The 17170-nt window shown below is 37.4% G+C and overlaps 2 protein-coding genes across 5 annotated transcripts; one reads left to right on the top strand and one right to left on the bottom strand.

The window, feature by feature from the left end:
* The first annotated feature begins 5545 nt into the window (after positions 1-5545).
* Positions 5546-11330, top strand: LOC107780488 (uncharacterized). Of its 3 annotated transcripts, XM_075225912.1 has the most exons (6): positions 5546-5794; positions 5972-6150; positions 6227-6370; positions 6516-6623; positions 9853-10122; positions 10783-11330. In XM_075225912.1, exons 4-6 carry the CDS (start codon positions 6588-6590, stop codon positions 10876-10878), a joined length of 402 nt encoding a protein of 133 aa, XP_075082013.1. In that variant the 5' UTR covers positions 5546-5794; positions 5972-6150; positions 6227-6370; positions 6516-6587; the 3' UTR covers positions 10879-11330. The 3 variants fall into 3 exon arrangements, with proteins under 3 accessions (XP_075082013.1, XP_075082014.1, XP_016456534.1); XM_075225913.1 differs by lacking the exon at positions 5546-5794 and having other exon boundaries at positions 5801-6150; positions 6279-6370; XM_016601048.2 differs by lacking the exon at positions 5546-5794 and having other exon boundaries at positions 5801-6150.
* Positions 11331-11801: 471 nt separating this feature from the next.
* Positions 11802-16459, bottom strand: LOC107780507 (violaxanthin de-epoxidase, chloroplastic-like). Of its 2 annotated transcripts, none has more exons than XM_016601061.2 (6): positions 16259-16459; positions 14825-15132; positions 14510-14676; positions 13335-13431; positions 12863-13254; positions 11802-12460 (listed from the first exon to the last, which is right to left on the bottom strand). In XM_016601061.2, the coding sequence occupies exons 2-6, from the start codon at positions 15101-15103 to the stop codon at positions 11959-11961; spliced, it is 1437 nt and encodes a 478-aa protein (XP_016456547.1). In that variant the 5' UTR covers positions 15104-15132; positions 16259-16459; the 3' UTR covers positions 11802-11958. The 2 variants fall into 2 exon arrangements, with proteins under 2 accessions (XP_016456547.1, XP_016456554.1); XM_016601068.2 differs by lacking the exon at positions 16259-16459 and adding an exon at positions 15352-15863.
* Between the last annotated feature and the right edge of the window lie 711 nt (positions 16460-17170).

Raw genomic sequence — 17170 nt, 5'->3', positions numbered from 1 at the left:
TCTTCTGAGGGACTGACTGAAATGGACCGGGTCTTTTAAATGTTTGGGCCTGATTTTTGCTCTAAAATTTTGGCCCAAATCCGATTTACCTTATATTTTTAACTCTTTTCATTTTCTTCTTTTAATTAATAATTAACAAAAATTCTAAAAATAAATTGTAAAACCAAAATTAAACTACAAAATATTAATTAACTCTTAACAACAATTAGCACACAAGTTAAAACATTTAATTAAAATAAAATCACACGATGGCACACTTTAAATGACATAAAATAGACTAAATGCATATTTTTGTGATTTTCTTCTTTTAAAACCAAATTATGGTTCGATTAGTTCCTAAATGCACAATCAAATCCTAAATATGCATGCAACATATTTTTGTTTTTGTATTTTAATTAATTAAAACAGGATAAACATTCACAGATAAAAACACAAATAATTATCCAAAATGCCACGCAAATTCTAAAAATTGTACACCAAGGAAATTTGTTTTAATTTTCGATTTCTTTTGGAGTAGTTTTTTCGTGAAGCAAAAATCACGTGCTCACAACCAGGATGAGATTTCTTTAAATGTATTACTAGGCCTCAATCATGCCCCTTCCACAATCAGAATCAGAGGATGGGTCAAGAAGCATCCAATTACAGTTTTGATTGATAGCGGGTCTACGCATAGCTTTGTATACCCAGCTATTGTGAAGCAACTCAAATGGAGAACAGAGCCCATGGCTAAGCCCCTGAAAGTACGGGTAGCTAATGGACAAATTATGAGTTGTACTCAATTGTACCCTATTTTCAAATGGAAAATGAATGAGGAAGTGTTTTCTTTTGACTTGAGACTCTTAAAGGCTGAGGGAGCGGATATTATATTGGGCATGGATTGGGTGGATACGATGGCCCCAATTGTTCTACACACTAGGCCACACAACATTTCTTTTTTCAGGGGGGACAAAATCATCACCTTGATAGGTTGTGATAATTCTGGGTCGAGTGAATCTTGTGATGAAAAGGTTATTCAGAAGTTGTTAAGGATGGGCCAATGTATCATTTTGGCCCAAGACAAAAATAGATGCCTTACCCAAAGATGACAGACCACCAGAACCAGTCCAAAACTTATTGTCCAGATTTGTGGACATATTCCAAGAGCCTAAAAGCCTTCTTCCAAATAGGACTTGTGATCATGCAATCGAGCTGCTACCAGGGTCTAAGCCTAGTAACATCCGCCCTTATAGATACTCATTTGAGCAGAAAAATACCATCGAAAAAATGGTCAGAGAGATGATGAAAGCTCAAACAATTTCACCTAGCACTTCTTCTTTTGCATCCCCAGTCATATTGGTTAAGAAGAAAGATGCTACGTGGAGATTTTGTGTGGATTATCGTAGGTTGAACGACATTACGATAAAAAACAAGTATCCAATCCTAGTTGTGGAAGATCTTTTGGATGAACTCCATGGGGCTAAAATATTCTCCAAATTGGACTTGAGGTCGGGCTATCACCAAATAAGAATGAGGCCGGGGGATGAGTTCAAAATTGCTTTTCGGACTCACCATGGACTTGGGAATTCAAAGTAATGCCCTTTGGGCTTACCAACGCCCCTGCCCCCTTCCAAGCCCTGATGCATGAAGTTTTCAGCCCTTACGCAAATTTGTCCTAGTTTTCTTCGACGACATCCTGATCTATAGTGCTAATCTGAATGATCATGTCCAACATCTAGAAGTGGTTTTTAAAGTGTTCAAAGCAAATCAGTTGTTCGCCAAAATATCCAAATGTAGTTTGCCACGGCCCAAGTCGAGTACTTAGGGCACATTATCTCAGGGCATGGAGAAAGTACTGATCCAACCAAAATTGAGGCAATAGTTAGCTGGCCCTATCCTGTCACCATTAAGGAGTTGCGTGGGTTTCTGGGACTCACTAGATACTACACACGTTTCATCAAAGGATTTACTATCATTAGCAAGCCACTGATTGAATTGTTAAAGAAATGGACATTCAACTGGGACGAAAAGGTTGCGGAGGTCTTTGATGAACTGAAAAATGCCATGGTCCGAGCTCCAGTACTAGCCTTACCCGACTTCTCAATACCATTCATCGTGGAGGTAGATGCGAGTGGTACGGGAGTGGGGGCTGTTCTGATGCAAAATAGCAGGGCAATAGCCTTCATGAGTCAAGCCCTTAGTCCAAAGCATTTGGGCCTCTCTACATACGAGAAAGAATTGATTGCCTTGTTGATAGCAGTGGAAAAGTGGCGTCACTATCTTCAACCCCACCATTTCATCATTCGTATCGACCATTTCAGCCTCAAATTCTTGAGAGACCAAAGAATCACCATAGCTCTTCAGCACAAGGGAATCACAAAATTAATGGGGTTGAGCTACGAAATACAGTATCGAAAAGGGGCAGATAATGTAGTTGGTGATGCTTTGTCACGCAGGTTCAAGTCTACTGAAGAATGCAATGGGCTTACAACTGTGCAACCAAAATGGGCCACTGAAATAATGGAAAGCTATGAAGGGGACCCTGAAGCTCAACACATTCTAACACAACTAGCAGTCGATAGCAATGCCCTACCCAACACTACCTTACAGAATGGATTGATTAGAATAGACGGCAAGATATTTGTGGGTAGTAAAGGTCAATTACGAGAGAAGCTTATTGAACAAATGCATTCCACACCCTGGGGAGGACATTCGGGAATTTTGGGCACCCAATAGAGGTTAAGGGCCTTGTTCTTTTGGCCAGCACTACTGACTGAGGTGAAAGAGAAGGTCAAGAGTTGCGAGGTTTGTCAACGCAACAAGGCAGAACATGTTCCTTATCCCGGACTTTTGCAACCTTTTCCAATCCCTTGAGCCTGGGAACACCTAACCATGGATTTCATCGAAGGACTACCCAGGTCATTTAGAAAGGATACTATTCTGGTAGTCATTGACAGGTACACCAAGTATGCTCACCTATTCACATTGACTCATCCTTACAACGCAACTCAAGTAGCTCAGTTATTTTTGGATCACATTTGCAAGCTTCATGGAGTCCCTAGCTCAATTCTGTCAGACCGTGATCCCATCTTCACAAGTTTGTTCTGGAAAGAGTTGTTTAATGGTTTGCGCGTTGAGCAAAGACTCAACACTGCGTATCACCCGCAGTCTGATGGGCAATCGGAGAGACTAAACCAATGTGTGGAGGCTTACCTGCGTTGTATAACTGGTCATAGACCCAAAGAATAGAGCAAGTGGATTTCACTCGCTGAGTTTTGGTAAAATACCAATTGCCAGTCAGCTACTGGTATGACTCCATTCAAAGCATTTTATGGTTATGAACCACCCTTGCCAACCTTTGAGCTAATTTCTCAATCCAAGCTGGACTCAATAGATCAGCTATTAAGGGAGCGGCAAATAGTTTACAAAAGCTTGAAAGAGAATTTGACCAAGGCTCAAAACCGTATGAAACAGTACGCAGATTCCAAAAGAAGTGAGAGGGAATTTATGGTAGGAGACATGGTCTTCTTAAAATTGCAACCATATCGTCAGACTTCAGTAGCAATGAGAAGGAATTTGAAACTGGCAGCCAAATTTTACGGTCCTTATGAAGTAATTCGTAAGCTGAGCCAGGTAGCTTACGAGTTAAAATTACCCCCAAGCTCGAAGATTCACCCAGTATTTCATGTATCTCAATTGAAGAAAAAGATTGGGGACAGAGTCATTCCTTCCCAAGAACCTCCATTTTGCTCTGATAATGGTCAAATCCTTGCTGAACCAGTTGCAATTCTGGACAGGAAAATGGTCAAAAAAGGAAATAAAGCAGTGGTACAGGTACTAGTCCAATGGGCAAACCTTTTGAAGGAAGAAACGACATGGGAAGATTATGCATTCTTAAAGTCTCAGTTTCCTGAGTTTGATCCTTGATAGAAGAAGAAGTGCTTTGTTTGAAAGGAGGATGGGATGTCACGAATACAATTGTGACATTGGGTCAGCTATTGCTTGGGCTGAGGATCAGCTTATGTTAAGGCCCAGTGCCATTTCTGCAGTATTGAGCCCATCAATTAATTACCTCTCTCTTGTTACCTCAAACGGCTATAAGCCCAATCAAGGACAAGTGTCCAATTATAGTACTAGTTTGTTAGGAAGACAGTTGTAGCTAGCTGATTATCCTTATTTATCCTGATATGTATTTGGAGGAATCTATCAATGAAATCAGAATTTGCTTAATTTTCTTCCTTTATATTTTTCTTTCTCCCAACAATCAGAATTGGTATCCCAGGTGCTACATATTGAAGACATCAATGCTGTATTTTTTTCCTAAACAAACTTATTGGAGTTGTTCCCTTTATCATTTTGTTTTGCCTTGTAGTCACTACAAAACTGCTACAATAAAAAGTCACAAAAAGGACTACCATATTAGATGGACACATAGTGTTTTCCGATTTTTCATAAAAGGATGGCGCGCAAGAGTAGTGCAGAGATTATGTGCAAGAATTTTGGCTTCTGAATACTTTGCATGTTTACTTGTTTTTTTTTACTCGTTAGAGTTGAACAACAACAACAACATACTCAGTGTAATCCCACAAGTGGGGTTTGGGGAGGGTAGAATGTACGCAGACCTTACCCCTATCTTGTGAAGATAGAGAGACTGTTTTCGATGGGCCCTCGGCTCAAGGACTCGTTAGAGTTGAGTAAATAAGTATTATAACCTTCATACCCCACAATTGTGATCTTTGCAATTTGCTACTTTAAGATCATGTTCCTTAGTTGTATCACTTAAAAGAAAATAATTAATCAGCCAGCTAAGCTTCAATTCCGATCTAGTTTGGATTCATTATACGAATTCTCTGTGTCCTTCAACTTTATTCAAGTCCATTTTATTATAGTACTCAAATTTTTTCTCTTGTAAGGCAAATTAGGACATTTCTAAAACTAGAAGTTCTCTAAATCGCAAACTTATTTGACGTTGACATACTAGTATTAACTAGATGCAAGAGACAACTATAACAGAGTCTGGTGTAAGCTTACAATAACTAATCAACTAACCCAACTAGTTAGTATTGTTTATATGAACTCTTTATCTAATTCTACATTGATTTCAAGAAATTATAGGTCTTTTGAGATAGTCTTCTCCTCGTAATTCTAGGTGTTCCTGTTTTTTTCTAGCAGTTCTAATCATCATAGTTTTGCGCCTTTAGGTTTGTGCTTATGAATGTCCTTGTGAGATATGGCTATCTCATGTGATCATTTTATATCCAATGTGCTCTACTTGCACCTTGTATTAGATTTATTTATTCTAATATCATTCAATATTGTATGATCGCACATCTATCTAGGATCTGTCTATACTTTTACAATATTCCTCTTATATTGGGCCTTAGAGGCCCTACACTTACTTTCATATAATATTGTTGGTTTCATAACAGTTCTGAAAATTAAATTCGTGTGATTTCAAGGGAAATAAAATGTTTAAAATTATCTAAATAATATACCTTTTAAATTATTATTTTTTCATATAAAAGCAGATAGAAGTTTTCTCAACATGCAACCTTTATTTCCTTTAAGATGAATGGATTTTTTTCCTTTATACTTTGTAAAGGGAGAGGGAGGGGTTTTTGCTCCTCATCATAATTTACTGATTTAAAAAATAAAACCTCATCATACTTCATGATTACTTTCAATCCATTTTACTCTGTGGATGGTATTTAAAGGAGAGATTTCTAAATATGTGGGCGGCAGTGAACAGAGACAATGATGACCTTCAAACTTATGAATTCTGATGTTTTCTGCGTTTGTGAATATTGTAGCATTTGGGGTAACTTGTACCTTTAATAGTTAAATTACGTTAATAACCTCATACTTGAGTCCTAACTTCTCTCCTAGATGTTAAAATGCTGCTTATTTTGCACTATTTGAAGCATTGCTTTGTTGAATCTATTAGATCCAATGCACATTTCGACATGTAATCCTCCTCAAATTCTCTGTGATGCAGGAATTCTTCAAATAGTCAAGAATCCCTGAAAAGTCCATTAGGTGAAACTGCTTTGAGGCAAATGAAAAAATCTTTCTATACGAATGTTCCTCTTTCATATATGGAATATATAGGAAATCTTGCATTTGAGACTCTTGGGCTAGAATATGGGGAAGAGAAGGAATTATACCATATTTAAGGTATTATTTTCATCCTTCTAGCAAATGTAGCTCTCTTTATGTATTGGTTCTTTTTTGATAACCCTTGTGTTTGTAGCTTTCCGATAACTTGTGTTCTGATTCAACTGTCTCCTGCAAACGTACAATAGCCGAGGATCAGAAAAGAATTCAGCTCTATAAGGTTAGAACTCAGTTCCGCCTGCTTCTTGATGAAGACTACAATTTATTGCAAGCTGCCCAGGTAACTGTTTACTTTTAGCTTTAGAAAAACAACATTTAATCTTGCCATGAACGTATTTACCTCCTCTACCTATATTTTTGCATGCTTTACTTCGTGCAGTTTGTCTTTTTCTACCTGTCTTTTGACACTATGTTTTTTCTTTTAGATTGAGGTGAACCAAGTATACCACATGGTTGCAGATATGAGCTGTCTTTGAAAGAGTTCAGACCTGAGGTTGATGCTTCATACCAAGAAAATCATGGCCGCTTTATCTGTAAGTTACTTCCTCCATTGAGGATTAATTTTTCTGTATGCTAGAATCGATCAGTATATTAGTTAGATCCAAGTCCTCCTTTTGTTTGTTATTTCTTGCTATTCTTTTACCTTGTTAAGCAGTAACTCATATTTGAAAGTTATGTCCGGTGTTTGGATTTATAATTTTGGAACATTATTGAGAAGCATCTCCATTCACTTACTCTTGTTGCAAATTTCTTGCTTTTTCATGTTTTGTGGCTTTGAGTGAGGGTTGACGAGACGCGAGGCGGTGTAGTGTTAATGCCAGGCTGGAGGTTTGGAGGCAGACCCTGCAGTCTAAAGGTTTCAGGTTGAGCAGGACTAAGACAAAATACTTAGAGTGCAAGTTCAGTGACGTGACTCAGGAGGATGACGTGGAAGTGAGGCTGGATACACAAGTCATCCTCAAGAGAGGATGAATCAAGTATCTTGGGTCTATAATCCAAAGTAATAGGGAGATTGACGATGATGTCACACATCGTATTGGAGCGGGATGGATAAAATGGAGGCTTGCATCCGAAGTCTTGTGTGATAAGAAAGTGTCATTGAAACTTAAAGGCAAGTTCTACAGAGTGCTTGTTAGATCGACTATGTTGTATGGGGCGGAGTGTTGGCCGCCTCTCATGTTCAAAAGATGAAAGTAACGGAAATAAGGATACTGAGATGGATGTGTGAGCATACTAAGAGAGATATGATTAGAAATGATGATATTCGGGATAAAGTGGAGTGGCTCCCGTGGTGGACAAGATGCGAGAAGCGAGGTTGAGATAGTTCGGGCATGTGAAGAGGAGATGCACAAATGCCCCGCTGGGGAGGTGTGAGAGGTTGGCTATGATGGAGCCAAGGAGAGGTAGAAGTAGGTCGAAAAAGTATTAGAGAGAGGTGATTAGGTAGAATATATCACATCTTCAGCTTGCCGAGGACATACCCTTGATGGGTTGGAGTAAAGGTCGAGAATTAGGGTAGTAGGTTAGTGAGTAGTCGAGCGTAATTCTTTTTCGTACCTGTATGGCTTTTCTATACTTGTAATACAGTGTATTATGTTGTTTCTTTTGCTTCGGTTACATGGATTTTTCTCTTTACATGCTTTTCTTCAGCTGAAGGTCTATCGGAAACAACCTCTCTACCTTCACAAGGTAGGGGTAAGGTCTGCGTATGCAGTACACACTTTCCTCCCCAGACTCCACTTGTGGGACTACACTGGGTATGTTGATGTTGAGGGAGGGTTGAATGTTTCTTCAAGAAAAAGAGAACAGTAAAATAAATTGCATTTTGGGCTGACCTTATAGGCTTCGGTAGGTTTAAAATGCTCGAAACGGGTTTGATTTACTCCTGGCATTGTTTTTGGAGTCCTCTAGTTGCTGGAATGAGTTAGATATAAAACAGTTATAAAGTGAAACTCAAATGAGGGAAACTAGAAAAGAGAACAAGGAAGAAAGAAGCTGGCCTAGATACCATAGTTATCTTTAAAAAAAAAGGGAAAAAAGAAGATACAGAGGCAAAAAGTAGAAATGAAGATATTCTTCATGGGCCTTTGCCTTAGGGTCTTTAATGAATTTGATTTGCTTGGGGTCTCAAAATAGCTACTATTATCTATTAAGATTTTTCTCTGAGCTGAGGGTCTCCCGGAAACAACATCTCTATCCCTCCAGGTTAGGGGTAAGGTTTGCGTACACTCTACCCTTCCCAAACCCCACTAGTGGGATTCTACTGGGTGGTTGTTGTTGTTGTTGTTATTGTTGTTGTATCTATTAAGATTTAAGGGCTTTCAAAGCCCAACCAAAGATGAAGTTGCAAACCAAGAAAGCATAGTTCCTTTTGTGGTGGAAAATGAGGTGTTTTTTGATGTTTCATCAAGTTCATTAAGTCTGATGCCTTCAGATTTTAGAAGGGTAGTGTTGCTTGCCAGATTGAATAGTGTTACATTGATCTTGTACCAGGAGTGAGTACAGGTATGGACTGCACTCAATGACTCAAAGTGCTTATCACCCTAATAAAAGGGGGAAGCATAGACTTTTGAAGTATGCATGACACGCCATTGAATTGCTTCTTATCAACAAGCGCGAATCTTCAGTACAAGTTAGAGGTTGGGCAGAACCCAGTAGCTTTTGCCCAAGGCATGTATCCGTGTTAAGAAATTTACTGAATATGCATAAATAATCCATGTCGAACCCAGTAAACTATCCGGTCCTGGAATTCAGAACCTGTAACCTTAAATCCTAGATCCGCCACGGCCCTTGCTTGTCAAAAGCTTTTAGTCAGAAATTATTTGAAGAGTTAAAGTCTAGTTTCAAGCTTCTGAGGGACATACTGCATGATTCTGCCTTTCCGTTGATAGGATTTTTTTGGCTACAGTCTTATCTGTAATTCTTTGTTTGGTATTACAATTTTAAGTCTGACTAGCCAGCCTTATTATTTCCACTATGTTTATTGCTTTTTATGTGGTTTTACGTTTTGTAATTTCCCTCTCTCCCTCTCCTCAGCTTCTCCTACCCCCTTTCTCCCCTTTAGTTCAATATTGGGGTCTATTAAGGATAGGACAGAAGGTGGAACATTTTTTTTTTTTTCCTGAACCAATAAAGATAACTTGAGTAGCATTAGACGCAAATATGAACCCACCGTTGCTTAATCAAGTACTAGTTGACCAGTGCAATGTGCAATAGATATATGGTGAGATGAATTCTACTCTTTAATTTAAACATCAGAGGGACCAGAACTACATAAATTGCTATTTCTCAATGAAAAATAAGTCAAAAAGGTGGAACAAATTAGTCTTCACCTATGGCTCAGCTCCAATTCCTGGTCCCTGTTTTGTTTTTTTGGGTTAATCATCAAGGAGGTTTTTCTACACAATATGACGTGCTGGATAGCAAGATATATAAATGCATCAGAACAATAATCTCAATTTTAGGAGCAATATTGGTTTGTAAGTGTGATTTATAAATGGCAAAGCGAGTTTGCTTTAATGAGCAGGGGAACCCATTGACTTGGCAGCAACGGTGTGATTTGTTTGCACTTTTGGTGGACATATTTTTACTCCACTCCAGAGAACGGAGATCTTTTCGTGTGTTACTGATTTTATATGCATTTTGAATTTCCATCTCCTCATCATGACTCATGCACTGTTCAACTGAAAGAACACCAGTAGTGGTATTTGTGTAGCTAAAGAGTGAGTCTTCTGATTTGAATTACTCTTTGCATTTTTCCAGGATGAGGAGATCGCTGGAATTAAAAATCTTATTAATTCTGCCATTTTGGACTCAGAAGTTAAGGGTGGGTTGAGATGGCCCATTGGCAAAGATTCTTCAGGGGGTCGATATGCTGTAATTGGTGTTTGGCACACAACTGCAAAATCATATGGAAATCCGTCAATCAGGTTTAAGCTTCGACATGCAGATCGATTTGATTTCGGATCTTCAACTGGTGAGGTTTCACGGGAGACCAGCCTAAAAATGCCTGGGATTGTATCTCAATTGCGAGTAGGTTTTCTTTCTATGACAAGCAATTATGTTTACTTAATTTTTATTTGGTCTCTGTGGGCAATACTAATACATCTTATTTGGTCTCTGTGGGTAATACATCCGTGTGTGCGTGCAATAGGTGTAACTTACACAAAACCATATCATAATATTCTTAGAAACTAGATTTGAACATCGTACCCTGTTCCCACTTACCGATTACATCCACTGAATTGGGCAAAATATCATCCAAAGCAGCTGGAGCAACACAAATTTACCGCCCTTTTGTTGGAAATTATTAACCTTTTGTATGTCTTCAAAGAATTTACGCTAAAAAGTTATAATTGAGATCTACAAAAGCTCATGTTAGCGAATGGTCACATAACTCGCATGTGCTTGGAAGTACAAACAGAACCATGCAGTGTCTCTTCATTGTTGAATTGATAAGCATTTGTGTTTTATTTTCTAAGTTGAACCTGCACTTCTGAAATAATTAATTTGATTTACATTCTCTTACCGTCTCTTTTAGTTTTATTGAGCCGAGGGTCTATCGGAAACAACCTCTCTACCCCCTCGGGTAGAGGTAAGGTCTGCGTACACACTACCCTCCCAAGACCTCACTTGTGGGATTTTACTGGGTCATTGTTGTTGTTGATTTACGTTCTCTTACCAAAAATGCAGAAGCAAACAATTGACGAAAATCTGGTGTTGAAAATGCTTGAAGACAACTTGAAGTTAATATGGGATCACTGTTTGTCAGATGGTTCTTCAAGCTGACCATGTTTCGTGGCCCTTTACTTACTTTTTTGCAAATATCTGCAGAAACTGCTATATGTACAGTTGGTGAAGAAAGTTGACCTTTTGAATTGCAGTGGTGGAATATACAAGATGTATATTTTTGAATTAGGAACAATAGTTGACCCACCAAAACGCTGAAATTACTTGTTGCACTATGTAGTTTGTGTATGGAAACGAATTGATGCAATGTCTCTGATGCTAGCGGCATCACTAAGGAACATCGGATGAGATTGTAGATAGTTCTGTTGTGAAGCCGTAATGGATAGAACTTCTTATTTGGACTTACTGTTGAGTTGGCACATTTGATTTTGCTTTATGTAGGAAATGTAAATAGCAGACTGATGCATTGAGAGAAAACCTTACGCGCGCACCTGGTGTTTGCAAAAGCAAATAAATGCCAGACGTGTTGTGTAAAAACTTTTATTATTGAACCATGGTTAAGTGATATATATTTCTCTTTAATTTGTGTTATTAAAATTAAATTATTCTATTTGATATAAACACAAAGTGCGGACAAGTATTTATTGTCTACGTGTTACCACATTGTTTCACCTTTATTAGGCCCCTTAATTCATATAACAGATGCCGTTATAAGCACTAGATCTTATTATGTAGATCAATGGCATTTCATACTCTTCGAATAAAATCTGAAAGCACCTTTCAAATTCTTTCCTCCCTTGTTAATAGAAGTAATTGATCTTGTGACATGTAAAGATGGGAATTGAAAAAGGATATTTAACTCTTAAATTTTCTATAAAGTATTAAGTTATGCCAGTTGAACTAACCATCAATGCTACGGCGGTTAGCAAATTACTCGCAGTGTTTTTACTGCTCTTCAAATGAGAATGTTCAACAGAAAATGGAAACTTTGATATTTTTGAATAATATTGGGGCACTGGTAATGGTTTGAAAGGAGAAGAAATATATTATTATGCTTCTGAAAAAAAAGTAATACATGATGTGTGAGCAATCTATTCCTGGCAAAAGAATCAAATACAACTATACATGTAGTATATATATTGATAGTTTCAATGGCTTTAAAAATACTTTTAACGATACTTACCTTAACTTCCTTATTGGTAAAGCACGCCCAAAAAGTTTTTCTACCTCAGTTGCCTCCATTTTAAGTCCATCCAAAACATCCATTTCTTCTTTGCTCAGCTCTCTTAAGAAGTTCTCTTCATCTCGTTGGAGCTCTTTAAAACCTTCAAACAGTCTACTGAATAAGGTGACTTCTTTATCTCTCACCTTCTCTACTTCTTCTTCTATCTCCTCGACTTCTTTTATGATCGTCCTCTCGCCTTCTTCCACCTTCTTCTCCAACCTCTCAACAAGGGGAGGTTCAGGGCCACATGTATTGTCTGTTTTTATGAAGGTGTTGAAATCACGGCCAACTTTTTGAGCGGCGGTTTGCAACTCGGGTATAATGCTTTCAGGCAAAACTGCACTTCTTGTGTAAAGTACAGAACCACCATATCCATCCCATGCATCATTTCTGCCCTTATAGTACACAAATATGTAATCCTCTGGACTATTTTCTACTTTGGATGACAAAATATACCTGCAGAAAACATCAATTCACATGTTTTAATAATACACAGAATATGTCAATTGGAAACCAAGTACAACATCAAGGTCCAATTTTGCACACGAGATACGGAACTAATTTCAAGATAGGATTTAACAACTCATCATCTCTTGCCAATCCTAGATACGGATGTGGAGCCAGGATTTTGAAGTTTCTGCGTTTAGGATTCTATTCTTTTCAAGTTATTGGGATCTAAATTAATATTTAGAAGCCATATTGGGTTCTTAAGACAAATATAGGGTTAAGACTAAAGCTATTGGGTTAGGCCGAACCCGTAATCGAAGCGCTAGCTCCGCCCCCTCCCAGATATTTATCTATCAGCAAGGTTTAATCCAGTATGGAGACACGATGTTAAATAGATAGTTAGGGAAATACCAGTCATCTTGGTAGTGAAGATACTCATTATCATGATTGTAGAGTATCCCTGGATACTTTGGATCTTGCACAAATTTTTGCACCGCTGATCGAGTAAAAAATCCTCCATCAGGTGTCCTTATTCTCCACGATAAATTCCCCACAAGTTTGTTTTCTTCTGTATGGAACTCATGCAATTGACAATCAAAAGCATCAAAAGTGGGATTTAAACCGCGTGTTATGAACCATTTCCCGCTAAAATCTTTCATGTCAAACTTCTGGACAAGAACACTTGGATCAGGTACAGGAAAGTCACCAACATCAGATTTACGAGGTACACATTTCTTTCGGGAGACTGCACACTCATTGAACTCGTCTACAACACTGTTCTCAAACAAATCACCACATTTTATCTGCAGAATCACTCCAGCATATTATTACACTACAAATGTGATCACAAGAATATTGAGTTTAATAAGAAATTTGTAGACACCTGACATTCCGTTTCGTCAGGTCTATTGTTGCAAGTCTGGAGACAGGCAACATTAGCTGCACATGCAGGGTTTGCAATGCACTTCGCAAGCTCTAACCTGAAAGCATAATACTTTTCTTAGTCTCATAAGAGTGCTGACATACATGCTGAAATGAAGGTTACAACAACAACCCAGTGAAATCCCACAAGTGGGGTCTGGGGAGGGTAGTGAGTACGCAGACCTTACCCCTACCCCGAGCGAGCAGAGAGGCCTGAAACGAAGGTTAGAAACTCATAATTACTAATATAGCATTTCTCTTCTATGAGATTTCCTGTCATTTTTGCCACCTAGTTCTCCTTCCTCTCACATGAGAAGGTGGATAACAAAATAAGCAAACAAGTCACAACTAAACGGATTTGAAGAAAAAACAGAAAAGCTGCTAGAATATCAAAGAGCCATAGATTAAGGATTAGACAACGATGTTAACTTAGTTTAGTTTTCAACCATTGCATCCTTGGGAATGCAAATATTATAGAAGGGGTATCCTGCATCCCTAGCACAGCAACACATCAGTTATTTTACCACCATAAAAAAACAAATGGTTTGACGAAACTTGTTAACAAGGCAAACTCATACTACTACTTTCTTGGCCTAATTACATAACAGAAAATCTAAGTCTCACAATCAAAATGGAGGTAGAAAGAAAAGCATTATGGTTGAGATTATGATACACTTTGGACATGCTTAAAAATTGATTTCTTTGATTGTAACAGCGATTAGAGTCGGGGAGTTATGGACAGTTGATCAGAAAAATCTAGAGACAGTTTGGTCAACCTGACATCTTTCAGGGTGAGCAGGTTGAGATAAGATAGCACCGCTGAAACTGAAAATTTTATATCTTTACAACTTCATTCTTAAGCCAGGATGATAATCCTGAGAGAACAAACAAGAATCAATTTCACATCCTTATATTTATACATGGGATAGAAGAAATCAAGTTCGAAACTCATGTAGGAAACATACAAGGAGTAGCAAAGCAATCAGGAAAGCTTTAAGTTGTTTACTGACATCTTCTTATCAAATTCATTTTTTCGTAGAAGAAACTAGTCTTGATACTTGTGCAGCAAAATATATTAGTAATAGCTTAGTATAAGGAAAAATTCCGGCATACTTATGTAACATCTGCACGAATTACCTGCACTCTTTCAGTAAGCAAGTACAAGTCTTGAGAGCATCAACCGCATCAGCTTTTGAAGCAACTGACAAAATGAATATAGCTACAATTGCTGTTTTGGCAAATTGGCCCCATTTCTCCCAAACCATCAAAGCTACATCTTTTGGAAATTTGCTTCCTGAATTTCCCTAAAAGAGGACTTGTGTTAGGAAAGAGAAAGAAGAGGATGAAAAGAATGTAGATGACAGAGCTAGATCTTGACATTCCCTTCGAAAATAAGTAGTTAATGATAAGCAATGGCATGAAATCCAAGAGTAAAGGTTTATCAAAAGTCACCTTAGATACATTCTGGTTAATGCTATGTGCGGGAAAGAGATTGTGTTTCCCGTGTGACAATAGTTGCAAACTTCTTGAATCCAAACTGCTGCATATTCTAGGAGATTTTCGAAAGTATCTAGGTATCCGTCTGCTGGAACAAATTTTCGCTACGAATATATTACCAAAGTAATCTTCCCATCCCCAGCTAAACCTTTTATGACCGGGAAACTTTGACCCGACATAATATCTGATGGTTTCATGGTTGGCGAGAAAGTTTGAATGAGGGGCAAGAGCCATTCTTCAACCGTATTAACACCAACTGCAAACTATAGAATTACAATATATCAGATTCTGCTAACCAACTGCAAACTATAGAATTACAATATATCAGATTCTGCTATCTTCTATAATACATAAGTGGGATTTAAAGGTTAAAATATGATATGCAGATATTTTCAACTCATCAAGATTAAAGATTGATCCATTGATGAAATGCTTAAGAAAAAGTTGTAGCTAAACATCTCAAAGATAAAGACTGTCATTACCCGTAGCAGCTAAGAGCTTGTAATTAACAAGAAAGTAGCAGCTAAGAGCTTGTAATTAACAAGAAAATAGCAGCGACGCCGATAACCCCCTTTAACCAAACTGATAAAAGCTAGACTCCGTCTCCTAACACGTTCAATGTTGCTCTAAATATAGATCAGTAAATTAGTCTCCAATAACCCGGAGCTTGTTACAAAAGTCTGAGGGCTTGAATTAACCTTAGAGTTATCATTCTAAGGTTAAGGGACTAACTTTTGTGGAACAAACAGGTTTTGATGAAACTGGAAACAAAGACTGAGTTTTTCTTTTCTCTGTTTTGTGGATGAGCTCCAAAACAAGACATAGCAAATCTAAATCCATTGGGGAATTTGGTTAACGTATGAGGTTACTTTCGTTAGGATTTTGAGATTAAGCTCTTGATTTATTCCCTCTCACCCAGACTTCCATGTCAATTACAGCCTCCCACTACCCTCTTCCATCCAACAATATATTTCATAAGCTCTTTTTGTGCTCTACATCACCAAATCAAGCAAAAACCCAAAAACAACAACCCCCTTCCCCCTCCTCCCACCCACTTTTCCTGTTGGGTGTGCAAACAGAGTACTACATCGGTAGTGGTTAAAAGTATGTTTGGCCAAAACTTCCACTTCAGTTTTCTTTTTCAACATTGAAATTGCACCTTTACAAAGCTAAACATGCACAAGCATCTAAAAATAGCATCATTGGCAGTACCGTTTCTTACATTTGCACCCTAAGAACCAATGTGTAGAATGCTCTAAGCTAAAATGAAGGGCACATATACAATATAAATGCAGAATCATATTCAATCAGTAAAAGACCAAGAAATTAATTCTTGTCTTACTAAAATTTCAAACACTCTGGAAACATAAAGAAGTAAAAATAACAAACCTCATGAAAATAGATTGAACATAAGGATCTTTTTTTTCTGAATTTGGGCACTTTATTAATTAAGTGAGCTGTAGAGTTTGAGTGAAGGGGAAATGGATAAGACATCTTGTGATATTTAGCTTTGCAACGTCACCACTTCTCTTTCTTTGTCTCTGCATTTCCTCTTTTTTGCGCCTTCTTCCTTTTGGATATTTTGGCCTTTGCCACACCCTACACATGGTCCAATTTTTTATATTTAGCTTTCCATAAAATATCACAGGTTTCAATATTCACCTTTTTTTAATGCAATAATAATTTCAGAAATATCTACAAATATGGCTTTCGAAGTTGTTTCATTTTTTTTTTTTGTTATATGTGAAAGTGATTGATTGTATACATCATTTAAGAATATTTTTTGGAACTTGTAATCTAAGCTAATTTTTGTTATAAAATTATGTTATTTATAAAATTATCAATTTAAATTTAAATAATTTTTAATTATAGAAATATAAATTTGAATAAATTAAAAAGAAAAAAAGTGTTAAATAAAATAGAACGAAGGATATATGCTAAATCTTGTAACCCAAACTTCTCTCGTACAGATAACTTGTGATTTAAGTATTAAGGAAGTATATCTAGGAAAAAAATCCTTTAACTCTGTTACCAACGAAGGAAAAAAAAAACTATGCTGTCAATATGTACTTGTCTAATATGATGTTGTCACTAAAAGTGTAATAATAGTGAGTCGAAACGAAAAAGATTGTAAAAATTGCATTAAGCGTCCTATTTGGTCGTCTCTTTTTAACTTGTATCCGTTTTGTTTTCCGTTTATATCTGTACCCGAAGTTCTGTTAAAAATATTTTTAAAAGACGATTTTGCCCTTCTTTAATAAAAGATTACTTTCAGCAAAATAGACTGAAGTTTCGGATAAA

Source organism: Nicotiana tabacum, chromosome 11, assembly GCF_000715075.1.
Source record: "Nicotiana tabacum cultivar K326 chromosome 11, ASM71507v2, whole genome shotgun sequence".
In the NCBI taxonomy this organism is placed as follows: domain Eukaryota; kingdom Viridiplantae; phylum Streptophyta; class Magnoliopsida; order Solanales; family Solanaceae; genus Nicotiana; species Nicotiana tabacum.
Note: the sequence above shows the minus strand (reverse complement) of the source record. Positions and strands in the feature narration are given on the sequence as shown.

Excerpts from the sequence above, each read along its gene's own strand:
- LOC107780488 (XM_075225912.1), top strand. The coding sequence starts at position 6,588 with ATGCTTCATACCAAGAAAATCATGGCCGCTTTATCT. Across the intron at positions 6,624-9,852 it reads AAATCATGGCCGCTTTATCT|GATGAGGAGATCGCTGGAAT; the intron begins GTAAGTTACTTC and ends GCATTTTTCCAG. Across the intron at positions 10,123-10,782 it reads GGATTGTATCTCAATTGCGA|AAGCAAACAATTGACGAAAA; the intron begins GTAGGTTTTCTT and ends CCAAAAATGCAG.
- LOC107780507 (XM_016601061.2), bottom strand. The coding sequence starts at position 15,103 with ATGGCTCTTGCCCCTCATTCAAACTTTCTCGCCAACCATGAAACCATC. Across the intron at positions 13,255-13,334 it reads CTGACGAAACGGAATGTCAG|ATAAAATGTGGTGATTTGTT; the intron begins GTGTCTACAAAT and ends GTGATTCTGCAG. Across the intron at positions 12,461-12,862 it reads CTTCACTACCAAGATGACTG|GTATATTTTGTCATCCAAAG; the intron begins GTATTTCCCTAA and ends TGTTTTCTGCAG.